We start from the raw sequence: 24,693 nt of genomic DNA on the forward strand, positions 1-24,693 counted from the left end.
AAATTATAATCAGTAAAAGTGACTTTGAATAAAGATAAAAATAAGAAGCTAATTAAAAGTACGTTGTACTAAATGTGTAATTACTCTGCATATTAGTATCAAGCTAATAAATGGTACAGTACATAAGTAATACGGATGAGAAACCAACAATTACTTTGTAAGGCTCTTTACCGTCATACTGTTTAACCTTAGATCCTATATATAGTTTTGAGATTTAAATCATGCCAAATGAGGGTATATAGGGGGTTAGTGATTCTTTTTACCCTCTTATTTATATTCAAGTGTTTGATTCGTAAATATTAAATCAAAAATATTGTGAAGGTTGAGATCTGATAAGACCGTCCTTATCATTAAAAGATGACAAAACACTTAAAAATAGTACGTAAGTAATACGAATGAGTGGATGACTAAGCACTTAAAAATAAAAATCAAATGCAAGAAGAAGATAGAAAATTGGTTGAAAAGGACAGCAAGGGCATAGAACAACTCTTGCGTGTATGCCAAATAAAAAACCCCCAATTATTAATTCCTCTTTTATTTACTTATTATTTATTTATTTTGATCAATAATAGAGTGAATAAAAACAAAAAAAAAAAAACAAAAAAAGAAAAAAGAAAAAAGAAAAAAGAAAAAGGGGTTAATATCTGGCAGAAGAGCTATATCTGTGTGTGAATCTGAATTTCTGAAAACAATAAGCAAGTTGATAGTTTCTCCGATGTTGGTGGTGCTGTCTCTCTTAAGGATGCAAAGTTACCCAACACATCACTCTTAATTCTTCACTTCCTTTTTTATCTTCTTCTTCTTCCTTTCTTTCTTTCTCTGTTTTCTGGGAATTATCCAACTTCTGCTTTCATCAGTCCCTCCACTTCCTGTAAGCTCTTTCTCTCTCTTTTCTTACTCTTGACTTGTTTACTAACTACTGTTTTTCTTTTACTTTTCCCCCTTTTTTCTGGGTTTTGATCCCAACTTCTATTATTATAATCACTTGATTATTCCATTTTTCTGCTCACCTTTTAGGATTGTTTTCTGAATTTTATTTATGGGTTATGTAAATTCTTATTCAATTAATTCATGGAACAAGTTCTACTCTTTATAAAATTTTTTTTCAATTTTTGTTGTTCTTCAGAATAACATGGTGTAGTTGGTAGGTAATAGTTTTGGGAATTTGTTTGACGCCCTATTGTGATTAATCATCTGATAATTAATTAACTAGATTTGATTATGCTTTCTCTGATTGCTTCTGTTGTAATTTGAATTTTGCTGATTTTTCATTTTTAGGGATTTAATTACAGGAAGGAGCTACTATAAATTATTGACTTGTTTAGGTTATCCATTTGATATGTAACATGTTAAGGTTGTACTATTGAATTCCCAACTTTCTTTTCTGCTACACTTTTTAGAAAACTATTATTGTTGAAATTAATTTAGGATTATATCTTGACTTTTGAAGGACATCATTTTCTGAATTGCTTTTGTGTTTCCTGATCATAAAGTTTATAGATCTTGAGTTTAGAACTATTGGGTAACCTAATTTGGGGAGGTATAATGCCCTCTAATGCTGGAAATGTGGAAGATCGGTTCCAAGTCGATGGAGGAGACAAATCTCCAAACATGTTGTTTGGACAGCCATGGTGGCCCGGTCTGAATAACAATGGTGTCTCTCCTACTTCAGCTTCGAATGACTCTTCCACTCGATCGTCTAGTGGGGAGCCAGTAAATGGTTCTTCCTTGGTTGGCCCTTTTTCATTGCACATCAATGGGATGCAGGACACTGGGGCTAGTGTTTATAGAGAGATCCACACTTCATTGGCCCCTCAATCGGGTATGCATCTATTTTTCTACGTGTGCTGTGACAGTTAGTTGTCTGTTTTATCTTGTTCTAAGAGTATATTTTTGTGATCTTATGATGTTTGTTGCCATCTTTACATATTGACAGGAAGATGGATGTGAATAAGGTTTTATTGAATTTAATGACTGCAGTTGTACAGTATTCTGAACTTCTGAAGTAACAATATTACCATTTGAAGCAGCCTAAAACCTGAGATAAATAATGCTTGGAAATTTGCATATAACTCGAAATTTCCTTTGTTTTCTGTATTAAGAAGGGGCTGAAAGCAGAGGGGTGGGGGGTCGGGACTGCTATTGAGGGCTCCTTTACTTTTGCATCCTGTCATTGGGAGCGGGTGTGGTGGAATAAATTTGATGTGTATTTTTCAATGTAGATGGGAGAAATATTTCTTTTATGCTTAAGATTTCCTTTTGCTTTGTCTTATGGGAGGGACTTACACTTTTATTTTTTTGATTTAAGAAGCAGAGAGGGATAACACACAAGAGACCAAACAAGTGCCATCTTCAATGCCACAAAATCTTGGAGATCAGTCGAATTCTCAAATTGAACTTGTTGGCCATTCAATTGTAAGAATCTCACCCTGACCCCTGAGTTCCTTTAAAGATTGACTTGTGAACCTGTGTAGGAGTTCACTATGGTTCTCCCCTGATAACTAGATGATTATGACGGTATGATAATGTTGGTGTTAATTGAAGATTTTGGGTCACAAATATCTTATTCATGTTTGTACCCTTTAACTTTGGCAGGCTATGACATCATACCCATTCCAGGATCCAACTTATGGTGGAGCTATGTCTTACGCTCAAGTACAACAGGTATGTTTGGAAGTGTTTTATGCCCATCGACAACTGTGACCTTGCCTCTTGGGTCTGTTTTTAGATTTTGAGTTGTCTTATGTTGAATTATGGTTGTTTATATTTTGGCATTAGGACTTGAGCTGAGAATATGATTTTCTTTGTGAATTTTAAGTTTTTAACTAGTCTTTTGGCTTGTGCGGCACGCAAACTTTTAAAAGTATAACTGGGAAAAATGTTGTTATTACGGAGTTATTTTTTAATTTTTTATATCAAATACTTTGTAAAAGATATTAAGGTTTTGTTCCTTCACCTTATTTCCACTTATTTCACGAAATATAAGTTCAAATAAGTTTTGTCAAAAAATAGTTCAAATAAGTTAGTTAACTTCAGATAATAGGGTGAATATGAAGCACTCTAAATCATAAGAAAATTAGACATATATTGGAATGGAGATTACACTAAAATATTAAAAAGCATAAAAAGGAAAAGGTCAAAGGAGGTGACATGTGGTGCCATGGGTTGGGTTTTTAAATACTAGGTATAGAAGTGTAGATGTTTGGCTTGTGACCTCTTATCTACTTTTGATGAGGTTAACATGAAGGATAATTTATGTAGAATATATGTATAATTTGTTAATTTTCCTCTTTGAAAAGGTTATATGGATTATTGAATGATAGGTAAACCAGGCTGCCCCCTTTTTATGGTGTGTACCATCACTCAATGTGCGGAAATACCTCAGTAAATATTCTCTTTTCCACTTGTGTTATCTTAGGTGATTCCTCAACTGTATGGATTGCACCAGAGTATGATGCCTCTGCCCCTTGCAATGGAGGAAGAACCTGTTTATGTTAACGCAAAGCAATATCATGGAATTCTAAGGCGCAGACAGTCCCGTGCTAAAGCTGAGTTGGAAAAGAAAGTTATCAAAGCTAGGAAGGTATGTGTGCTTTCACATATATATTTACAATCAATGTACTTATGTTTTACTGCTGCATTTGGCTTTTGCTTCTTTCACTCATTTTTGTTTTCGTGTGCGGAAGGCTTAGAACAGGCTCAGTGTCAGGAGACTTGACCTGTGCTATCTAGTCTGTCATCTTCTTTTGGTCAACTAATTGATTATATTTTCACATGATTTTGCTCTTCTGCATAATTCCTTTTACTGAATCGTCCTTCATAATATGGTATTGCAGTTTGGTAATTTCTGTTGTCTGAAATAGTTGTCATTCTTGTCAATGTTGTCTTCTTCTCATGTGGCTATGAGCCATGACTCACAATAATTGATAATTGGAATTTCTTAGTGATTGTGGGAATTACATAGTTTCCAGTTTCTTAATCTGAAGGTTTTTATCATCATTTGCTCTTCTGAATCCATATTTGTTTGATCATATGTCATCACTAAACCTATATATTCACCGTCCTTTGCATGCAGTGTAGTGTGTTTTCATTGTTATTGGATGTCGCACCCCAACTCAATTAAAGGATGCTGCTTGATTACAAAGAAAAGTTATTGATGGTATTGAGGATTTGGACATTAAAATATACAGGAATTGTATCTTGATCATAGTCCCTCCATTAAATTTTTATTGAATCAGCTTTTAATTACCTTCACTAGAGTTGAACTCAGGCTTTAAAGTCGGTTTATATCTCCTCTGCATACTGCTTCATTAATGATGAACAGAGTAGTTTTCTTCGGAGCTGATTTTGTGTACTTAAGTTCTGGGGATGATTCATCATCTATAGAAAAATGGGTTTGGGGTGATTCAAGCAAATATGGTGAGAACCTTTCCACAATTAGGAAGATTCTCTGCGGAAATTGGAAGGGATTCTTCCCAAAATTCAAGCAGAATCTTTCAGACACTTAGCACCCGTATTTGACACCAGATCTTAGACTCTTTGCCTTAACAAAGGTTATTGTATCTCTGAGGCCTCTCCATAAGCCGATGAACTTTTCCACGTCTCCTAAAAGCATCCTGGGGTCTAAAGGATCCATACCACAGATCATACCGAACCCAAAATTATATGACAAATACCATTTGGAGGCTTTATGTTAGAGATGGTTTCACCAAGACATGATTTTACTTCACAACTTCGTTTATGGCGTTGAAGTGTTGTTTACTTGTTTTCTCAGATTTTAATGCATGATATGCATGCTTTAAACCCCTCGTACATAGTAATGTGTTTGCCTTGATCAATCAAATAACATGGACATTGCAGCTACTTGGGTTTCCATTGTTATACATATTGCTAGACATAGAATCAGTTCTTTGTTCTTTGATAGGGAGATAGGTAAATATGCATTTGATGTACTATTATGCATAGAATTAGTTGTTTGTTAGGGAATAAAGTAGGTAGTCAGGATAGAGAATGGTTTTTTGCTATAGTAAATGAGATGAATATTTTGCTTGCTTTGGCATCGATGAGGCCTGCTGGCTAGTTGGGTAGCTTGGGTGTGGGTGGGGGCTCCTTCCTAGAAGGTTTTCCGTTCACTCTCATTCACTTTAGGTTGTACAAATGGCTTGGGTTGAGCTCTTGCTGTATAATTACTTACCAGAAAAAAAAAATGTAAAATTTGTTTTGGTTACTCGTATAAGCAAAAAGTACTTTTTTCCCATGAGATTCACAAATGTTTTGATGTGCTTCTTTTTGTGGTATTTTTCTTTCCGAGGTCTTTTAATTTCTGACTTTATTGTTGTATTTACCGTCTCCTTTGTCAACTAGCGCAATTAACTTTTACTCATATTTATGCCGCTTCGTAGTTGATGCAAGCTTTTGTCTTGGTTTTTGATGGATTAATTTTGATCTTTATTTTTGGGGCCTTTTTCCACAGCCATATCTTCATGAATCTCGTCATGTACATGCTTTGCGAAGGGCTAGAGGTGCTGGAGGTCGTTTTCTCAATACAAAGAAGCTTGATGGCAATGATGCTAATTGTTTTGGGGTTTTCTGATGTCCTGCGGGAGAGCTACAATTCCGAGACTGGAACCGGACGCCTGTACCTGCAAAATAACGGAGACTCCTGAGAGCTCCGCCTCCAACGGTCAAGTTAGTACCTGATTAAGGAGTAATTAATACAGAAATTAAAGTAATAAGGTCTCTCTAGGTGAGAGTATTTAATGTAGGTAATCTGCTTTGCTAGCGAGATCAGCCGGTTATTAGTGTGTTCCGTAATGTTTCTCCTCCGTTCCGTTAATTATTCGGTCCCTTGATTAATGAGGATTAATCGAGTATTTATAGCCTTGGGAAGCGTGCAACTCTCTAGGTTTAAGGTAAACCTAGGGCCGATCGGGCTTCTAGACTGAAATGGGCCTTGATGGCCGGTTGTCCCATTTGGCATGGGTGGACACGTGGCGTGTCTTAAGTGGTCCGTGGAGGACGCGTGGCGGAACCTGGTTGGTCCACTTGTCAAACGGCGCTTGGTGGATAAAAATCCCCTAATCATTTGCCCCTCACAGGTGGCACGCGACTGGTCACGTGTCGCCTGTGACAGGTGTCGCACGGTGACAGGCGACGGCCCGTTACAGGTGTCACCTTGCAGACGGCCGGGAGATTCTCCCGCCCAAATTTGAATTCGGAAGCGACCCTTCGCCTTCTCATTTTGCCTATAAAAGGAAGTGCTGACTTCGGTCATTTTCACATTTGAGAATTTTTGCGAGAACATTCGGACCCCTGAACTTGATCTGACATTTTCGGACTTTTTCTGCCTACCGCCTGTTCTGACAAGCCGACTGACCCGAACTTTCAGGACTTCATCAACTGTCATCCGTTCAGGTAACTCAGTTCTCTTACTCTTAATTTTCTTTTTATTTTTTGAAATGGCACCATGGAAGCACACGACACGCCCTAAGTTAGTGATCAGCCGGTCACCGGGGACGGCTGAATCTAGGACTAGGAGTGCCGCCTGCCCTTTTCTGGACCCATCTTTGCCCTTTATACAGAGTCCGACTGAATCTGTGTCTATGCAGAACGTGATGGCCAGAACAAAAAAGACTGCTAGAATATCAAACTCAGACGGCTCCTCCCAAAGGGTACTCCTTAGCGAAACATCTGACCAGGCGCCAGATGTGGAACGAGGCGACTGTCAAGCTGACAGTTCTGAGAGAGGGACCAAGGTGTTCCCTTCTCATCTAACCGTGGACATGTCTAATTTACCTTCTGCTCCTTCTAAGGGAGAGGAGGCGGGCCCCTCTAGGAGAGGGGAGGCGTCGTCCTCTTCGGACTCGTCAGGGGACGAGTCCGATTCCAGCTCTTCTGACCATAGTTCTTCTGACCATAGTTCTTCTGACTCAGAAGAAAAACATAACCGCCTACAAGAGGCGAGAAGTTCCCATGCAGTGGAGAAGGGGGATAATTGGGCAGAGCCGTCCGCCTCTTACAGAGAGGAAAACACCCCCTACTACTGCAGGGTGCCCCGGGGCCGGATCGCAACCATGCGAGACAACGTGGCGAGCTTTATTGCTAACCACAAAATGGGCCCGGAGTATTTACTGTTTGTGCCGGATCCAGAAGATACTGTCGTCTGGCCGGCTGGTACCAGCTATGGTGACGGCTGTTTTGGCTGCTATGTGGCGGCCATCAAAGCTGGTCTGCGCTTCCCATTACATCCGGCTGTTCAGCGGATTTTAGATGGGTATGATCTGGGGTTATGGCAGTTAGCCCCCAACTCTTGGGTAAACGTACTCGGCTATGTGGCCGGGTGCGAACTGAACGGGGTGGAGCCAAGTTTTGAGGCTTTCGCCCACATGAACTATCTCAGCCGGACCCCTAAGTCGGGAGGTACCGGCTGGTATCAACTAACAAGCCACAGGGGTTACCTCATGACGAGAGGTAAGGCAAACAAATGGAAGGATTGGCGGAACACCTTCCTTATTATCGAGAGTTCAGACACGGAGCTGAACAAACGTTTTAACAAGTGGAACAGGGATCCGCCTCTTCTTGCAGGCGGCCGCAGCATGCCGCCTGTTCCCCCAAAGGCTAAAAGAGAGATCCTAGACAAAGGACTCTTCAAAGTAGAGACTAGGGTGAACTCTATTTCAGGGGTACGAGAGCAAGTACCCCTACACTGCGTCCCGAGCTTCAAGTGGCTCTATGATGAGTACTTCTTGGCCGCCTGTGGCCTCGGCAGTCGGTGCTCTAGAGGTAGCCGGCCTGACGAATACTCTGTTTTTTCACGCCTTGTTTACTTGGGATTTTTACTAACTTTGCTGTTTATTTCTTTCAGCCGACGCCATGAGTAAAATAACAGCATCTAAGACTGCGGCGGCCATGCTGCGGGTTTCGCTAATGAAGCAGTCGTACGCCGACTCCCCCAGCAAGGAGGCACCCTTGGTAAGCTTTGAAAACTCTTCCCCTTTAAGTTGTATTATGCATATACTAACTCTTTTTGTTTTCAGTCTGGCACTCCAAGGGCTTCTTCCTCGCAACAGCCGGACCCCAAGGCCCGGAGAACGACTGTTGCAAGCTCTCCTGGGTCTTCCAGGAAAACAGTGGCGGCTGAGAAGCAGCCGGCCACTTCTTCAAAAACCCAGGCGGGGCCGCCTAGATGTATGGACACTTGCTTGTAAAAACTCACTCTTGCTTCCTTCTTGATTAGGTCTAACTTGTTTTTCCTTCTGCTTAATGCAGCCGGCCCCCAGGGACTTGACTTGGTTGAGGTAGCCAAGTCAATGGTTAAAGTAGTTCCTCCCTCTGACAGGGAGGCGGTCAAGGGTGCCGGCACCCTTGACCTCGATGGAATTTCGGGGATCCTAGCTGAGGTATACCCTTTTGAAGTTCCAGGACGCCTGTTAACCCTTATGATTGGAAACTGACGCCTGTTTTTCTTTGTACTTAGGCCCTGCTCCGAGTCAACAGCCTTCGCAAGCCGATTGATCGGAAAAACAAAGAGGTAAAGGCCGCAAAGGCTATGGCCGCCTCCAGCTGTGATAAAGCAATGTTTCAAATTGCCCAAAATGAAGTACTGACCATTGATCTTCTTTATTATCAGGCGCAGGCGACCGCCGCTGTTCGGGCTCAGCTAGAGGCGGCCAAAAAGAAGGTTGACGAGCTGGAGGGGACCGTCACCAAATTTAAAGCCGAGCTGAAACCCCTTCGCCAGAAAATGCACTCTTACGAAGCCATGGAGAAATCTTTGGCTAACGTAAAAGAACGCCTGGTGAACCAGGAGAAGAGTCTTACCCAAGAGCTCTCGGACAAGGCCGAGCAAGAAAAACAAGAGCTCGTCCGGGAGATGGTGGAAGACTCCGCCCAAATCCAACGCATGACCTGGGAACGACTGTTCCCCAGTGCCGACTTTGCCTCATGGGAAAGAACGTACCGCCAGTGTTCGGAAATATATAATCAACAGATCCTGGCGGCTGCTGAAGAAGAGGCGATGGACGTTGCGTTGGAGGAGGAAGAGCCTGTTGTGGCGCTTGTGCCACTTGGGGGAAAGGCATCAAAAGATGATGCAGCGAAGGCCGAGTCCAGCAAGAAGAGTGCTGACCAGGCGGCTGCTGCTGATACTGAACTGCCCCCTTCTTAAGCTTTAAGTATATTTTTTCTTTTCACGGCCTGCGTGCCGTTTGCTTTGTAATTACCCGGCCAGGGGGCCGGGGTTTTGAATATTCTGCTGGTCTTTTATGGCCGGCTCATTTTAATCAAATTTTTTGTTTTTGTTCAAATTTGTCTAAGTATTTGAAATTTGCTCACTAGACAGACTGTTGTGTATGGCCGAACGTTAAGACAGGTACAAATAGTAAGTATGCCGCCTATGCCCCTGGACGACTGGTTGTCTGTTTCCAGGATAGATGATCAGTCGGCCATTTAATCAATCGGTATTCGAACTCTTTATTCAATTTGACCAAGTAAATAGAATTACCAAGTAGCCAAGGAATTTAAGTAGGAAAACAAGCGGCGGGTACGGTTGTTTCCCTTTATTGCCAATGTTGGCCTCTAATTTGTTATTTGTTAACCTAGCAAGAGTATTGGTTGAGAGCCTTTGTTTATTAAAAACAAGTGGACGACTCGTACCTTTTAGGCTCAGTACTAAGTTTGAGTGACTATTAAGTTAACATAGGAGTTACTTAGTCTTCGTCACAATCTTGATTGAGTAGTAAGGGTATCAGGCGGCGTAGGCCGGCTAGACCCCTTGATTTACCAATGTTTGTTGGCTATTTACTCAATAGGTTATCCAGTAGGAATAGGGGTTCGAGTGCCCTTGTTTGTATAAAACAGGCGGACGACTCAAACTTTTAGGTTCCATACCAATTTTGAAGGAGTGACTATGAGTTAACTTTGGAGTTACTCAGTCGCCGTCACTTTTGTTTGAGAAGTAGAGGTACCAGGCGGCGTAGGCCGCTAGACCCCTTGATTCGCCAATGTTTGTTGGCTATTAACTCAATAGGTACCCCCTGCATTTATCCCAAGTAATACAGGCGGTCATCTGACTCAGATGTCAACTGCTACCACTGGTTTGGTTAGTGATAGAGTTATCCTTGTCTCAAAAACGGCTACGTGGTTGCCCTTTGGGACAGTCGTATAGGTGCCGTGTAATTAGTTTATAGAAATCTCCAAATCTGGATTCTCAATGCGACAAGTGATTAAAACAACCTCATCTCCTTCTTCCCACGCATTGGCTGTCAACATAAGCAATCATGATTAAATGCACTGAAATATGCATTTACTTTTTATATTTTTATTTTATACATATGTATATAGATTTTAAGATAAAAGTTAACATCTGCTGAAGCAGTAAATGATCATGCAATAGTCAAATCAACATCACAAATCGACAAATGTTCTCTATATATATGATAAAAATGCTTAGAATCTATGACTAATGAAAAATGGAAAAAGGTAGCTAGGACACACCATTATGGAATATGAAACAATTTGGCAGCTCAAACCATTTGATTAAGCTCTCATTCTTAGCATATCGTGGTAGTACACCAAAGCGAGCCTTTAATGTTGGGTCAAAAGTGAAAATTAGTTTTTTTTCCTTCACCATATCCTGGAAATTCAAGAATATAAGATCAGCATATTAAAAACAGAAGCACTAGTGGGGGAAGGGGGACAAAAAGGAGAATTAAATGGAAAACAATATGGCAGCATCAAGTGTCAAAATCCTAAAAAGATTTATGCCATCAACTGTAGTACCACAAACAGATAAGCCCTGTTTCCAACAGAATCTAAAATATACCCTGCTAACAAGCATGTTTGAACACCCCCCTCCCCAACCTCTATCAATAATGCTGCATGAAAGATAATTTTGAAGAAGTGAACAAAAAGCCGACCCCAAATCATTTTGGGACTAAGGCTTTGTTGTTGTTGTTGTTGAACAAAAAGCTGGTATTTTTCTTTTGGTGTTAAAGTTACCATACCTTAGGTCTAAAGTGTAAAGGAAGATCCATGATAATAGCATAGTTCTCAGTGATCGCAAAATCATGCATCATGATAGGCGCAGGGATAGTTATTGGTACAGGGTCATGCATGTATCCATCCTTTGAAATTACTCTGTATGTGATATATGGTGGTTCATGAGAGTAGCCAAAAGTAAACATCTCCCCTACACCAAGAGTTTGAATTTGATCAGTGAGACTACAAAAAATAAATTTCAGATTAATGTGTGCTTTTATGAAAGAGAGAGAGAGAGAGAGTTAATAAATCTCACCTGTGGAAGGATCAACCTTTGGATGAGCTGTAATGGAGTGGGTCAACCTTTTATCATAGTCAAGCATTCCAAGGGTTTGAAGATCCCCGTCTTCCAAAACACGAATAACATCTGGATAAAACAGTAAAGTAGAGCACTTAGTGTCACATACAACTGGTACTAGCAAGAGCTATCACAAGCATCTGGATATAAGTCCACCATGTCCTTTTTTTGGGCATATGACATTCAAAGTCAACATCAAGTTAAACAAGAAACACTCAATTTGGTACCTCAAAATGAAAATAAATAACAGAATATCACAACTCACATGGCTTATCTGCCTCTGAAAGTGCCAGAAGCTTCCCATGGTGATATATAAGAGCGGTATTAGCTGTATAAAGATGGAAAATTCACATATATGAGTAATATGATCCAAATTTAATCAAAATGACAAGTAAACATAAAGTGATAAAACCATAGATAGAGTAAAATTTCCTTCAAACCAATGAAGCATTGATTTAGCTAGCAAAAGCACAGTGAACAAGATACTTATTGCAAGTAGCCAAATGAGATTTATTTTCCTTTTAGCCTTTTGGCCAAACTCTAAGGATTGATATAGTATAAGTAGAAGAAAAAACCTGTCCCATTTTCATACGACATATCTAGTACTTTCAGCTTGGCCCTGAGCATTTGCAAGTTGACTGTAAGTAATCCAAAAAGGCCCTTAAGATCTCCAATCTGCAAAGATTTGAGAAGTTAACACATGTAAGGCCTACAATAAGAAACCCTGTTTATCCATTTAGAAAACAAAAAATCCATCAGGTCATCTCACTCAGAGTCTATCAAATGGATTCCATTCATTTTGCTTTCTAGGAGATATTATTTAGTTACTTCTGCAGTCTTATTCACTAGTCTCAGGGCACTATTAACCTGCAATAGTACACTTACGCGTAACTTGAAGCACCAAATGTAGGATATGTGACTATTTTGTCCAATTTCAAAAATAACTAAATGTAAACAAAATTTATACAATAATCAGCAATAAACGAATTTTACACAAAATTTGAAAATTCAGTGACTAAACTACTACTGTAAGCACATTGTTATGTGACATTTGATATCAAATGTGATCATTTTAATGAGATCTTTGATTCAGAAGCATAAGTGGAAAAAAATAAAGGATTTTTTAACGCAAATAGACCAACCTTTGGCCAGTTCTCCCAAAATGGACAAACCTATAAATCAGCCCATATTGGACAGAAGTTTGCCATTTTTCGCCTATAATGGACCAAGCAGGTCACCCTACCTGTTATAACAGGTAAAAGTCCACTTGTCATTAAATCATTGGTCAAGTTTTTTTTTTTTTTTCCCTTTCCTCCTTATCCCTTTTCCCTTTCCCTTTCCTTCCTCCCTCCATTAATTCTGACCAAGCTGCCACCCCCTCCACCACCATCTCCTCCCCTAGAACCGGCTACCCTCACCTACGACCAGTCACCCCGCCCACAACCAGCCACCCCCAACCTTCAATGGCAACTCCACCATGATCACCACCACCAGACCTCAACCCAAAACCCCAACCCCACCATACCTCCTCCTCAAACTCCCAACCATACCCTCTCTCACCTGACATGAAACCCCCTAAACCCCTAAAATCGACCACCTTGAAACCCTAGACTACCCCACGAAACCCCTCTGAACCCGACCACACCCCCTAAACTCGAAACCCAGCCACCCATGAAATCCTCCCCTGCTGTGTTTCCCCTCTCGCGTCACCCTCCCCTGCTCTGCTTCCCCTCTCGCGTCACCCTTTTTTTTCGTAGCCTGAAATTTGCTAATGAAATTGAGTGAATTGCTGCTAAAATTGATACTTTTGGTGTCGATTTGGGCTGCTATGTTAGGCGCGTATTTGGTGGTGTTCGGTTTGGTTATTGTTGCGTGACGGTGGCAAGCAAGGGATTGACATGGTTGGCGGGGTAGGTGGCTGGGGGACAGAGGAGGTAGTTGAGGTGTCTGGTGGCTAGTTTCAGGTGGTGGATTTTTGCTGGTTTCGGGTGGTGTATTTTCAAGGGCTAGTGGTTGGTTTTGGGTGTTGAATTTTCAGGGGGTGTGCTGGTTTTGTGGTGGTGCCTGGTTTCGTTTGAACGTGGGTATGGTGGTTTGAGTGGTGGGTATTTTCGAGGGTGGTGAGGGTCAGCTTAGGTTGATTTTTTTTTTTTAAATTTTTTTTTTTTTTTATTACCTTGTATAACCGGTTGCCTGTAAACTCATTCCATTATGGGCAAAAAATGGCTGTCCAATATGGGCAGATTTATAGGTTTGTCCATTTGGGAGAACCGGCCAAAGGTTAGTCTATTTACGTTAAAAATTCCAAAAATAAATAAAATAGTGACATCCATGAAAAAATGGTAATAAACATTTTTTATAGCACTTTTATGGTGAAAGGTGTATGTAAGCATTGTCTTCAGACTGATTATTAATGCTATGAGTTGTATAGACCATAAAGCATAGACATGGGGAACAACTCATTTTTATTTTACATCAAAATTAGTTGCACAAATCATTTCTTGTTTCAGTCCCCAATTGCTTACCTTCATAAATTTTGCCCCTCCAAAGAACTCTTCTTGTTTCAGCCTTGATGTCTTAACGTAGCGGGAGACATAGGTTGCTTTCCCATCTTTAATGTGCAATCCATGAATCATGCTGTAAAGGAAGGCAAAACATATATACTTTTGTTGTTGCAAAAAGTAATCTGAAACTTAATATGACTGCAAACAACAGATCATACATCTTTACTGCATCTATTAATTGGATAATTATACATAATGGAAGTAAAAAGTATTCAGAGAAGGAAGATGATTAATGAACAAGAGACATATAAGTAATTTACTTATGGATCATATAATATAGAGTAAATGAGTAATTTACTTATGGATCATATAATATAGAGCTTGTACTACGTAGTTTGAAGCTACATATTCAGAGAAGGAAGATGATCCATGAACAGGAGACATATAATAGGCCTTGAACGTCAATGATATTTCTGGGTTTTTGGCCCTTATATAGGCACTATAGTCATTTCTCCACATGCTTAACTATGTTGAAATATTGAATAATCCAAAGCAGTCATAAGAGAAAATTATGTAATTAACATACCCATCTCCATCAAACCTGCAAAAAAAATAATTACAATAATTAGCTCAATGTATAGGTAACACCTTTTTAAATGTGAATCACAACAAACTAGTTATAACTTACCAGTGATATCCAGCCACAGGAGCAAACTTTGGATTTGGTCCGACCCTGACAAACTCCCCATTCAAGCATTCCTGTAATTGATGATGTGCTAATTAATAATTATGTATGAAACACCAAGTGAACTTAACCATTTTATTTCTGCCAAATAAAAGGAAAGGAACTATTTTAGAATTCTGGCATAGTATTTCAGAGAATTGGATTGAACCAAACAGAAAAGGTTGCATGTATACTGCTTAGCTAGCTGACAGCATTTAATTTTTCATACTAAATTCTAGTTTATTATTTCGATTGTCTTCCTTCCAGAACATAGAGAATCACGTATAGTAAATTTAACCATCACTTGCAAGTTTTAGTTGCTTCATAAACCATTATGCTGATGACTAGCATTTGCACCCCGAACTAAATGTTTCTCGTTTGTTCACCCTTCTAGATTACAAAATGCAAATTCACCATACTGGCCTCTAGTAATCAGTTCAATTAAAATATAGATTTCCATTACAAAGTGTATACAATCGGCCAATTGACTCATATCAAACTTTTCAAACTTACAAGTATTAATACTAAAATAAGCACCACAAACAAAGGATATATTTAAAAAAACTAGCACTAATCCTCTACTAAACCGCACCTAACTTATTCTAAAATATACATGTGTGTGTGTATTATCAAAATAATAATTGGGGATGTTCCAAGAACATACGTAATTAGGCTAAACGTGGAAGCCATGCTTATTCGTTCTCTAGTTCGAAATTGATCACATTGCAACTACACTTGAGCAATATCCACCAAAAGTTTCAAAGGACAAAATGTATGAAGTTAATTTCACAAAACCTACTCCATATGTTGATTTATTCTTGATTAAGACCACCACTTCACCAGCAATGTAACCATCATCATCATTTACCAAAACTCATAAGAAACATATAGTCCCACTGACCCACCACAAAAATTGCACAACACATACACCACTACTACATACCAATGCAACAATTAAAAATAATATATGAAAACCCAATTGACTACTGAAACCCTCCTTAATTGGGTTGTCGTTATAAAACGGGTGTGCAATGAGCACTAATGCACTATGCACTCGGGTGTATAAACCAAACAAGGGCTAATCATATCTATGGGAGTAATGGGACTATGCCCATTTAGTAAAAAGTAATTCATTATCAAACCAGTACACAAAATTAAACCCAGAAAGTTAATTACTTCGAAATCATAATTAGGCAAACCAAACATAAACCCAGAAAGTTAAATACTTGAAAATCATAATTAGGGAAACCAAACAGCAGGAAGAAACATACAGTATAAATAAAATTAAAAATGGAGAAAAAGAAATGAAAAGGGTACTTACAGGGAGATGACCATGAACAGGTAAATCTTTGGCAGGAGGAGTTTCTTGAAGAACAGGAGCAAAATTGCCATAAAGATAATGAAGTGGTTTAGTAGAATCATACATCAATTTGACAATCAATTTTTCCAACAAATCAATAGCTTTGGAAGTGAACCCTTTGCTGGGTTTTGGGTCAACTTGAACAACTCCATGTTTTTCTTCTCTTTGCTTCTTCCCTTGCTCTCCTTCACCCATATTTTCTCAAATTTCTCAATATCTGGTGATTGGCAGTTTCAGACTTTCAGTGGTAAGACTCTTGTAGTCTGTCTGATGACTAGTGACTGTCGATAACACAAATAATGTGGCCTTCAGAAAGTTTTTATTTCTCAACAGGTCATTCTTGTGACACGTACTCACTAAATAAGGCATGTGGAAATTTCAGGATGTTTAGCAAAGCTGGCTACAAATTGAGCCAATTCAATTTGTTGAGTGTTAGGCCCATTACAGTCCATAGTTGTAGGCGTGGTGTTTGGTTCATTAAGTTGGAAATGATTGGTATGGAATCTCATACTAGATAGGTATGAATTCTAAAACTCATACTAGTTTAAAGTTGTTTGGTTTTATTATTGAAATAAATTCTATCTTTCATTAATAGAATGGATTGTGAATTTTAGGGAAAGGGGTGGGTATGAGATTCCATCGATATGGGGATTAGAACCCCTTGGGTATAAGATTCCATTATTAAAAATCTCAACCAAACAAAAAACCCCCTTAGTATATGGAGTAAATGAGTATTTTTTTTTTTAATTTTTTTTTTTAGGAATTTTTTTTGGATATTAGAGTAAGGTTTAATTTAGTCTACCTTGAACCTTTTTTTCCGGTATTATAATTGGTTTAATAAAATATCAAATACTTTACATAAGTAATACAAATATACAAAACGGAGTACTTTATAGTATTTTGAAATTATTAAAAGCCTAAAATTAAAGTTTTTTTTTTTTCGGCATATTCGATATAACCGTATAATGTAAATTTTCAAAAACACAGTAAGGTCACTAACTTCACAATTTCATATGATACGATTTTAACAAGTACCTACATAGCTATATTTACTATGTACAATACACAAACGGAGGCAAGGTGGGAGATTTTTGTTTGCGCAAAAAAAAAAAAAAAAAAAGGAAAAAAACATTATTGGTCGTAGTTGTTATCATCGAAGGGAGGGTGGTGTGTACCTTAAGACAAGAAGAGAAAAGTGTATAATAGACGGCAATCAATCACGGCACATAGCAGCACCTCAAAGTTCAAAATCTATGGGGTTTGGCCATTCATGACGCAATAACAGAATTAGCTTGTATATAGCTTCTATGACCACGCAAATGACATTCACATTATCTAATTTACCCAAATCTTCATCATCTCCCATCCCTTCTTCTCCTTCTTTTCTTGCTAGGAACTCCTAATTTTTTACCTACAATTTTTGCTAACTTCAATTCCCTAACTTAACTTTTTATCTACCCTTTTTCAATTTATCCTTATCTCTCATCTCATTGTGCGCGTTGTTGCTCTTACAATAATACATGCTAATTATAGACTTGCTTAAACATTATGTGACAGACTACATTATGTGACAGACTAATGATAGTTTGTATCGCGAAACCTTAAATTAGCTTCCTTATTGTAATTTTTCGCCTTTTCTTATTATGTTTTCAATTTAAAATTAATAATTAACTAGGTTAAGTCTCATGCATTGCACGGTTATAATTAAATTTTACAACAAATAAATTATAAATAATGGTGTTAATTCAACAATAATTTATCTAAAATAATTATTTGTAACAAAATAACTTGAATTTTAGTTTATACCAATACCAAATACGTAAAGGTTTTTGAATTGGATTGTATAAAATAATATAATAATAGAAATTTTCCAAATTCTGTCGTGTTTTGCCATCCATTTTTATTATCACATTCAAGTCTTAAATTCTTTTATGTAAAAACGAAGAAACTAATTCTATTTTCATTTTCTTTCCTATTTACTACGTCGCTCCCGGGAACAGATCCAGTGGAGGCGGGGTGGGGCCTGTAGCTCAGAGGATTAGAGCACGTGGCTACGAACCACGGTGTCGGGGGTTCGAATCCCTCCTCGCCCCGAAAACCTAAGGGTTCCTCCGCAAGGTTCGTCCCCCATTTTAATCCCATAAGGTTTAATAAAAATTCGATTGACCTTTTGAAAAAATTGCTATGCTTAGTGTGTGACTCGTTGGTTTTAGAAGCTATAAGGTTTTATATAAGAAAATTAAAATATTAACTTAGGTTAGTACCCATATACGAGCTCATATTCATTTATCCTTAAATTGTTGACACACTTTGATCGACATAATATGAAAATTTAGGAATTTATTTTACTTTAGAATAATTAGTATTACGTAATCAATTTTTTTAATATATTTTTAGTGAGTAGTAGGGGTTTTCATTTTTTAAATAATCAAATCAATATTTAGAGTAATTAGATTAAATTTTCCAATATAAACGTTATATTTCTTTTTTAATTAAAGTAAATTTTATTATCAAATGAAGTTGGAGAAAAAAAATTGACATTGATAATATTATAATAATCTTGGAAAATAATGTATTACAATACCTTATTTTTAATCTATGTTAGTATTTTTGTAACTAAAAGTTTCCTAGTATATAAAATATATGTTAAAAAAAAAAATTGAGTATAATTGGATTAAATATGTTAATGGAAATAACTATTATTGTAGGTAATAAAATGAATGTCATTAAAATATGGCAAAAAAAAAAGGAAAGAAAAAAAAGGCAGTATTTTTTTTAACTAGAAAATGATAAGTGTCATTCCAGATTTCGCCTGTAGTATGTAGTTATTGATTATTAATGATTAATAAAAGTTGTGTATATACAAATGTAAGACTGGTAAGAGCACACAATATAATTTTTTAAATTTAACAACTCTTATTGATCAAGAGGGATGGGCTGGGCTGGGCTTTGGTCTTAAATACATTCAACCAGCAAATAATTCAGTTTTCTTCATCTTTATGGAATTAAAAGGGTGTGGTTGTAATTTTCAGACCACAAACATTCTACGGAGTAATTAGTGTTTGCATAAATTGACCGTTGACATTGTTTTTTTTTTTTTTTTTTTTTTTTTTTTTTTTTTTAGGAAACGTTGATTGTGGCTTTTATATCCTAAATTAAAGACATAGACTTTTAATTTCAGTGCACATAAAAGTGTTAGGATCGCGAAATTTCAACTTTTTCGATAATTCGACCAAATTAATGTCAACTTTACCTAAACTTTTCTTATAAAGGACTTATATTGTCATTTGAACCAATAACATTAGATTACATTTAAAACTTATTTTATTCGTAGCATAATATTTATACGTCTCTTTCAATAATTATTTTTACTCAAATTTTAATATTTATACTCGTCATTTTTAGCTTGAAGGTTTAGACTTATAAACATGCATGACATTTGAAGCTAACCTACTTTGTCCAGTAATCAAATAAGGAAAAACCATAGATATGTAATATTCTAAGCTATCGAAATTATAAGAGAAGAAAATATTCTAGTTACGCCAAGTATGTACAGTTAAAACTTTGTCAAATAAGAAATGTATAATAATAAGAGCAAGTAGAATAAGAGAATAAGTTTAATGCGGTAGATCTTATTGGACTATTAGATAGAAATAGGAAAGCATGACATATGTGAAAGGCTTGTTGGTAAACAAGCAATTAGCAATAAGAGAGAGAGAGAGAGAGAAAGGGTTAATAGTAATGGGAGTCTAACTAACCATTATTATTAAGGGAAGGGAAAGGTAAAAGTCGGGTATCAATCCATCAAATAAAACTTACTCTTCCGTCTCATTCTCTTCTTTTACCATTTTCCATTCCTCCTTGTGACTCAAATCAATTCCATGCCATTTTTCTTGTTAACGAACCCAACTCTTTCTCTTCTACACAAGCAAGCTCCTCTCTTTATAAAGCTATTAGTTTCTCAATATCATATTATTACAACCAACCTTTATTATCTTATATTATTGTAATAATATTTATATTATTCATTTGTCTTTTACACTTCTAGCTATAAGTGCACAAATAAGACATAATCAATAATGTCTTTAACATCACATTTTCTTATACTTGTTGGTGTTCTTACCATTCTTATTTCTTCGTTTCTTCCGGTTTGTCTATCTAGCTACCCCTTCCCGGAACCCGATTCGAGGAATTACATTACAAAGTATTCTACTAACAACAAGAATATTAGTGATGATGATGATAAGAGGACTTACAATTACAACTATGAGCTTGATTCACAAAGTCTCGACAATTATGATAAGGTAATCCTTGATCGTATTAGGCACCATTCTCATCGAGCTCGGTCTAGAGCCCCTTCCCCTTCATCTTCGCCTTCAAGAATTATCAATGTCGAACATTTTATCAAGTCAGGAAGAAGGAGAGATCATACCAAGGTATTTTAATCTATAGTTAATATAAATATGGTCGAAAATATTTTTTAAAGATAGATGCATGTTGATTGTTATGTTGTGTTTTTGCTCCCATTTATTTTACATGAAAAGGGTTTTAAGAGAGCTTGGAAGAAGGCATGTTCAACCAAGGGTGCAATATTGCTAGTGCCAAGAAACAAGAAGTATAGGGTCAGGCCAATCAAGTTCTCTGGACCGTGTCGTTCTCCTCTCACCATAAAGGTACAATATAATCCAATTCAAACGAATAAAGGACTATATATATGCACGTACTTTCTTTCTCAAGTATAGTACATATGATATGATATGATATGATATGATATTCTTGTGGGTTATGTTTTGTAGATCAAAGGAAGAATCGAGGCGTCTACCAATCTAGCAGACTACAGAGATCGACTACATTGGCTACAATTCGAAAATATAACTAACTTCAAGGTTAAAGGTCGAGGCACCATTGATGGCAGGGGACATATTTGGTGGCAGAATTCTTGTAAGATCAATACAACTAAGGTAATAATCTAATTAAACGCACTTTTCCTTAATTTTTTCTACTTCAGTTTCACGATTAAAAATCTTTATACATTTATCTTTGCAGCCCTGTCAACATGCACCTACGGTATGACTTCAGTTTAATCATTTCCTTGATGAATTCATTATCGTACTATATTTTTAACATGAGCTGATATTACCGAATATATATATATATATATATATATATATATATATATGTTTTGGGTTAAATTTGTTGTGAAGGCGGTAACCTTTGATGGATGCAAGAACTTCATAGTGGATGGATTAAAGATAACGAATGCACAACAGATGCATATGACATTTCAGAAATGCACTGCTGTAAGAGCTTCACATATAGTCATAAAATCGCTGGGAAATAGCCCTAACACGGATGGAATTCATGTCACCGAGACCAGAAACATTCAAATAACAAGATCTCGTATTGGAACAGATAATAACATACATATAAGTTAATCTCTTTCAATCAACAAATACTTGCCTCTTATATTGATAATATACGAAGTATTTTACAGCTTTTTTGGGAGAAAAACAAATCTTGATTTAAATTTATGTGTTGAATAATATTTGAAGGGTTACATCATGTTATCTAGCTATGAAGTTAATGCAAGGCCATAATATGTCTCCTTATGAAATAATTTAGCTAAGAATGTAGTTGTATCTTTCATTGACTTTAAATACAAATAGTCAAATACATACACTTTAACAATATTAGATGGGTTGGTTTAGATATTTGAAGTCAAATTATTAACCAATCATCACTATTATATAAAATCCTCATTTAAGTATTAAAGAACTTGAAGTAAATTGTGCAAGGATAATCTTTAGTTTAATATAGAGTAATTTTATATTATAATTTGGTAAATTGTCCAAGGATTAACCTTTAGTTAAAAAGTCTATGTCTAGTTCAAACAATAAATATCATTAAATTGAAGCATACTAACATGCGTTTTGACAATCAGCAGGTTTACAAAACTCAATTATAAATCACTAGAAGTAATTATCCCTAATAATAGTAAGGAATTATCTCATAGAATCGTTAGTCCCTCAAGTGTTACAATAAATTATTGTAAGTCCATCTCATAAGAATTTTGATTAAAAAATTATTTCTTCTTAGAAATTTCTAACTTTATCTTGCTACTTTTGGTTCCATTCAAGGCGATGATTGTGTATCAGTAGTAAGTGGATCAAAGAATGTTCAAGTGTCCGATATAACTTGTGGACCAGGCCATGGAATCAGGTATGGATTAAACCCAACTCTTACCAACCTCATGCTCAATTGAGTCAATTCTTTATCTAATTTTAGCCAATATCATATCTAAAATTCACTTTATTTGATTTGAGATATCATTGACCAGTTTATTTTCTGCACTACTTGTTTTCTAGCTAATCACATATTATTAGTTTCCAACACTTTTCAATTTAAATTAATATAATTTTTTTCTTGGAAAAAAAAATAAATTGATTTCAGTATTGGAAGCCTAGGCAAAGGAAACTCCAAGGCACATGTTTCAAATGTATTGGTAAACAAGGCAAGACTTTTTGGAACCCTTAATGGAGTCAGAATTAAGACTTGGCAGGTAAGAAATTATTTTACAAACTATTTCTTGTTTTTTTCTTTTAAAGATTGGCTGGTAAAAGTTGGATCTTTTTCCATTTGTTAGGTTATACACAATTTTCTAATGCAATTTTCATGTTTACTTGACTTAAAAATTATTATCTAGCTTTTATATGTTAGGTAAAATCTCTAAAATGACTAATTTCGTGCTTTAAATTTTTGGTTGCAGGGAGGACAAGGATATGCAAAAAATGTTGTATTTCAAAATATTGCAATGAAAAATGTTAGCAATCCAATAATCATTGACCAGAACTATTGCGATCAAAAAACACCTTGTCAGGAAATGGTAATACAAACACTCCTTTCATATACATGTAAATTATGATACTCCGTGATACAATGATAAAAAAATTTAACTGTCTTATAAAACTAGTTTTGTACTATTATTATTCATTAATTTTGGGATAGAACTCGCTTAGATTTAGACATTTTTTATTCGGAGATAACTCGTCCTTATTATAAATGATTTATGACCATCCTAGCCTATATATACACCTGCTTATAAGTGATATAGACCCTCCTCTGCCTTTATGGCAACTTATTTGCATATTTTTGTTGCTAAAATTGCAGAAATCAGCAGTACATGTACAAAATGTGGTGTACAAAAACATAAAGGGAACAAGTTTTACAGAAGACGCGATAAAATTTAATTGCAGCAAAAGCCATAAATGCCAAGGAATAGTGTTGCAGAATATAAACCTTGTTATGAAAAAAGGAAGAAAAGCAGCTATGGCTGAATGTGAAAATGTTGAACTGTTTCACAGAGGGAAGGTTTCACCCAAATGTCTTCAACGTACTTAGTTTTTCTTACACTACTTGGGTTCATTATATAAAATTCTGTACATATATTTTAAGATATTTGTTCATAATTGATTACCATCCCCCAATTTTTCATAGTTATACTGATCTTTGATATTAGCAAAGTAAAATAAAAGTGAAAGCATAAAAAAAAATAAAAAAAAAATTGCATATAAAAAAGTACCAAATTTAAAATGCAAATTCAGGTATGGACTCTATGTTCAATTCCCTGAAGAGATATGGTTACTGGATTTTGGGGCCAAGGCCCAAACCTGAGTTGGGCCAGGTAAAGGCCTTATCATTTTAAAATAGTCAGACCAATAATAATCGAGAAAAGAGGGCTAATTGGAACAAATACTGCAACATGCGTATATCATTTGGAAGAATTGGAACTAATCTAAAATCAGTATCACTGAAACTCAATATACTCCGTAATAATTACTGTAACAACATGTAGGAGGACTGGAGGAGGGTTCGTTGCTGGTTGATACTACAACACAACCGAGCCGAACACAAGTTTTAAAACTCAAAACGGACCAGAAATTCATAACCGATTCAATTTGATCCATTTTACTATCTGGTGAAATTTCCTTGCATTAGTTTTTGATGAATTTTACAAACTCAAAACGGACCAGAATTCTAACTGGAATACCATGGACCATAATCTCTTTCCTAACTGAATGGAAAGATCAGCGGCCTAAAAACTTCAGAAAACACAGCTAACACAAGTGAAACAGGAGACAAGACTTTTGAGTGCTTTTAGCCTCGCTGTCTACAATTGAAGGCTTCAAAATTTAAACCCCTTAGGGGCCCTTTCCAAAGTGTGACTAACTGTACTCATTCCTCATGTTTGAAAAAAGGGTAAAACCCATCATATAACAAAAGCTAAAAACACCCTGGTAATTTCCAACAGCACGAAAATTAACCAAGCATACTCGATCCAAAGTCACCTAAAATGCAACCACCCATCACAAATCACAAGTATCAATCATTATGTCAAATGCTCATTTGTCTTGAGCCCTGTAGATGCACTCTGTAACATAAGCAAGCTTTTAGTCTTTTACGTAACTATATTCTAAGACACTTGATGACATCAAAACAAAGCTAAGTAGCAAACACAATAAAAAAAATCACCAACAGGCAAACATGTTTACGTTAACAATTGACACATCTCCTAATGAAGATAAAAAAGGAGGCAAGGAGGTTCCTTTCTACTTACTAAGGCTTCTAGCTGGGACCAAAAAAAAAATCCATGAGATACTTTGGCTCCATAAGTTCTAAGATATTACTTTCATCACCTATTTAACAACCACTAGTCAAGGATACTATTCGTAAACCACACGTTCAACAGTCTTCTTTTGAAGTTCCAAGTACA

The 24,693-nt window shown here is 36.6% G+C and overlaps 3 protein-coding genes and 1 non-coding gene across 6 annotated transcripts; 3 read left to right on the plus strand and 1 right to left on the minus strand.

The window, feature by feature from the left end:
- Positions 1-595: 595 nt before the first annotated feature.
- LOC110702630 (nuclear transcription factor Y subunit A-4-like) lies at positions 596-5,614 on the plus strand. Of its 3 annotated transcripts, none has more exons than XM_021880380.1 (6): positions 596-871; positions 1,494-1,822; positions 2,312-2,415; positions 2,596-2,664; positions 3,419-3,583; positions 5,474-5,614. In XM_021880380.1, the coding sequence occupies exons 2-6, from the start codon at positions 1,546-1,548 to the stop codon at positions 5,591-5,593; spliced, it is 735 nt and encodes a 244-aa protein (XP_021736072.1). In that variant the 5' UTR covers positions 596-871; positions 1,494-1,545; the 3' UTR covers positions 5,594-5,614. The 3 variants fall into 3 exon arrangements, with proteins under 3 accessions (XP_021736072.1, XP_021736080.1, XP_021736063.1); XM_021880388.1 differs by having other exon boundaries at positions 2,315-2,415; XM_021880371.1 differs by having other exon boundaries at positions 599-871; positions 2,309-2,415; positions 5,474-5,608.
- A 4,562-nt stretch (positions 5,615-10,176) lies between these two features.
- LOC110701803 (carotenoid 9,10(9',10')-cleavage dioxygenase 1-like) lies at positions 10,177-16,249 on the minus strand. The gene is made up of 10 exons (XM_021879430.1): positions 15,885-16,249; positions 14,528-14,598; positions 14,426-14,440; positions 13,861-13,972; positions 11,911-12,010; positions 11,601-11,663; positions 11,294-11,404; positions 11,004-11,188; positions 10,495-10,633; positions 10,177-10,259 (listed from the first exon to the last, which is right to left on the minus strand). The coding sequence occupies exons 1-10, from the start codon at positions 16,116-16,118 to the stop codon at positions 10,177-10,179; spliced, it is 1,113 nt and encodes a 370-aa protein (XP_021735122.1). The 5' UTR covers positions 16,119-16,249.
- Positions 16,250-17,942: 1,693 nt separating this feature from the next.
- Positions 17,943-18,016, plus strand: TRNAR-ACG. Its single transcript has one exon. It is a non-coding gene; the product is annotated as a tRNA-Arg (tRNA).
- A 1,749-nt stretch (positions 18,017-19,765) lies between these two features.
- LOC110702647 (polygalacturonase QRT2-like) lies at positions 19,766-23,499 on the plus strand. Its single transcript, XM_021880399.1, has 9 exons — positions 19,766-20,359; positions 20,468-20,596; positions 20,720-20,884; positions 20,970-20,990; positions 21,128-21,335; positions 22,061-22,142; positions 22,374-22,482; positions 22,690-22,806; positions 23,091-23,499. Exons 1-9 carry the CDS (start codon positions 20,003-20,005, stop codon positions 23,319-23,321), a joined length of 1,419 nt encoding a protein of 472 aa, XP_021736091.1. The 5' UTR covers positions 19,766-20,002; the 3' UTR covers positions 23,322-23,499.
- Positions 23,500-24,693: the final 1,194 nt, after the last annotated feature.

The sequence above is a fragment of the Chenopodium quinoa genome, unplaced genomic scaffold (assembly GCF_001683475.1).
Source record: "Chenopodium quinoa cultivar QQ74 unplaced genomic scaffold, ASM168347v1, whole genome shotgun sequence".
Lineage (NCBI taxonomy): Eukaryota > Viridiplantae > Streptophyta > Magnoliopsida > Caryophyllales > Amaranthaceae > Chenopodium > Chenopodium quinoa.

Excerpts from the sequence above, each read along its gene's own strand:
- LOC110702647 (XM_021880399.1), top strand. The coding sequence starts at position 20,003 with ATGTCTTTAACATCACATTTTCTTATACTTGTTGGTGTTCTTACCATT. Across the intron at positions 21,336-22,060 it reads AAGATCTCGTATTGGAACAG|GCGATGATTGTGTATCAGTA; the intron begins ATAATAACATAC and ends GTTCCATTCAAG. Across the intron at positions 22,483-22,689 it reads TCAGAATTAAGACTTGGCAG|GGAGGACAAGGATATGCAAA; the intron begins GTAAGAAATTAT and ends TTTTGGTTGCAG.
- LOC110701803 (XM_021879430.1), bottom strand. The coding sequence starts at position 16,118 with ATGGGTGAAGGAGAGCAAGGGAAGAAGCAAAGAGAAGAAAAACATGGA. Across the intron at positions 10,634-11,003 it reads CTTTACACTTTAGACCTAAG|GATATGGTGAAGGAAAAAAA; the intron begins GTATGGTAACTT and ends TTGAATTTCCAG. Across the intron at positions 10,260-10,494 it reads TTGTTTCATATTCCATAATG|CCAATGCGTGGGAAGAAGGA; the intron begins GTGTGTCCTAGC and ends TTATGTTGACAG.
- LOC110702630 (XM_021880371.1), top strand. The coding sequence starts at position 1,546 with ATGCCCTCTAATGCTGGAAATGTGGAAGATCGGTTCCAAGTCGATGGA. Across the intron at positions 2,665-3,418 it reads CTTACGCTCAAGTACAACAG|GTGATTCCTCAACTGTATGG; the intron begins GTATGTTTGGAA and ends GTGTTATCTTAG. Across the intron at positions 3,584-5,473 it reads AAGTTATCAAAGCTAGGAAG|CCATATCTTCATGAATCTCG; the intron begins GTATGTGTGCTT and ends CTTTTTCCACAG.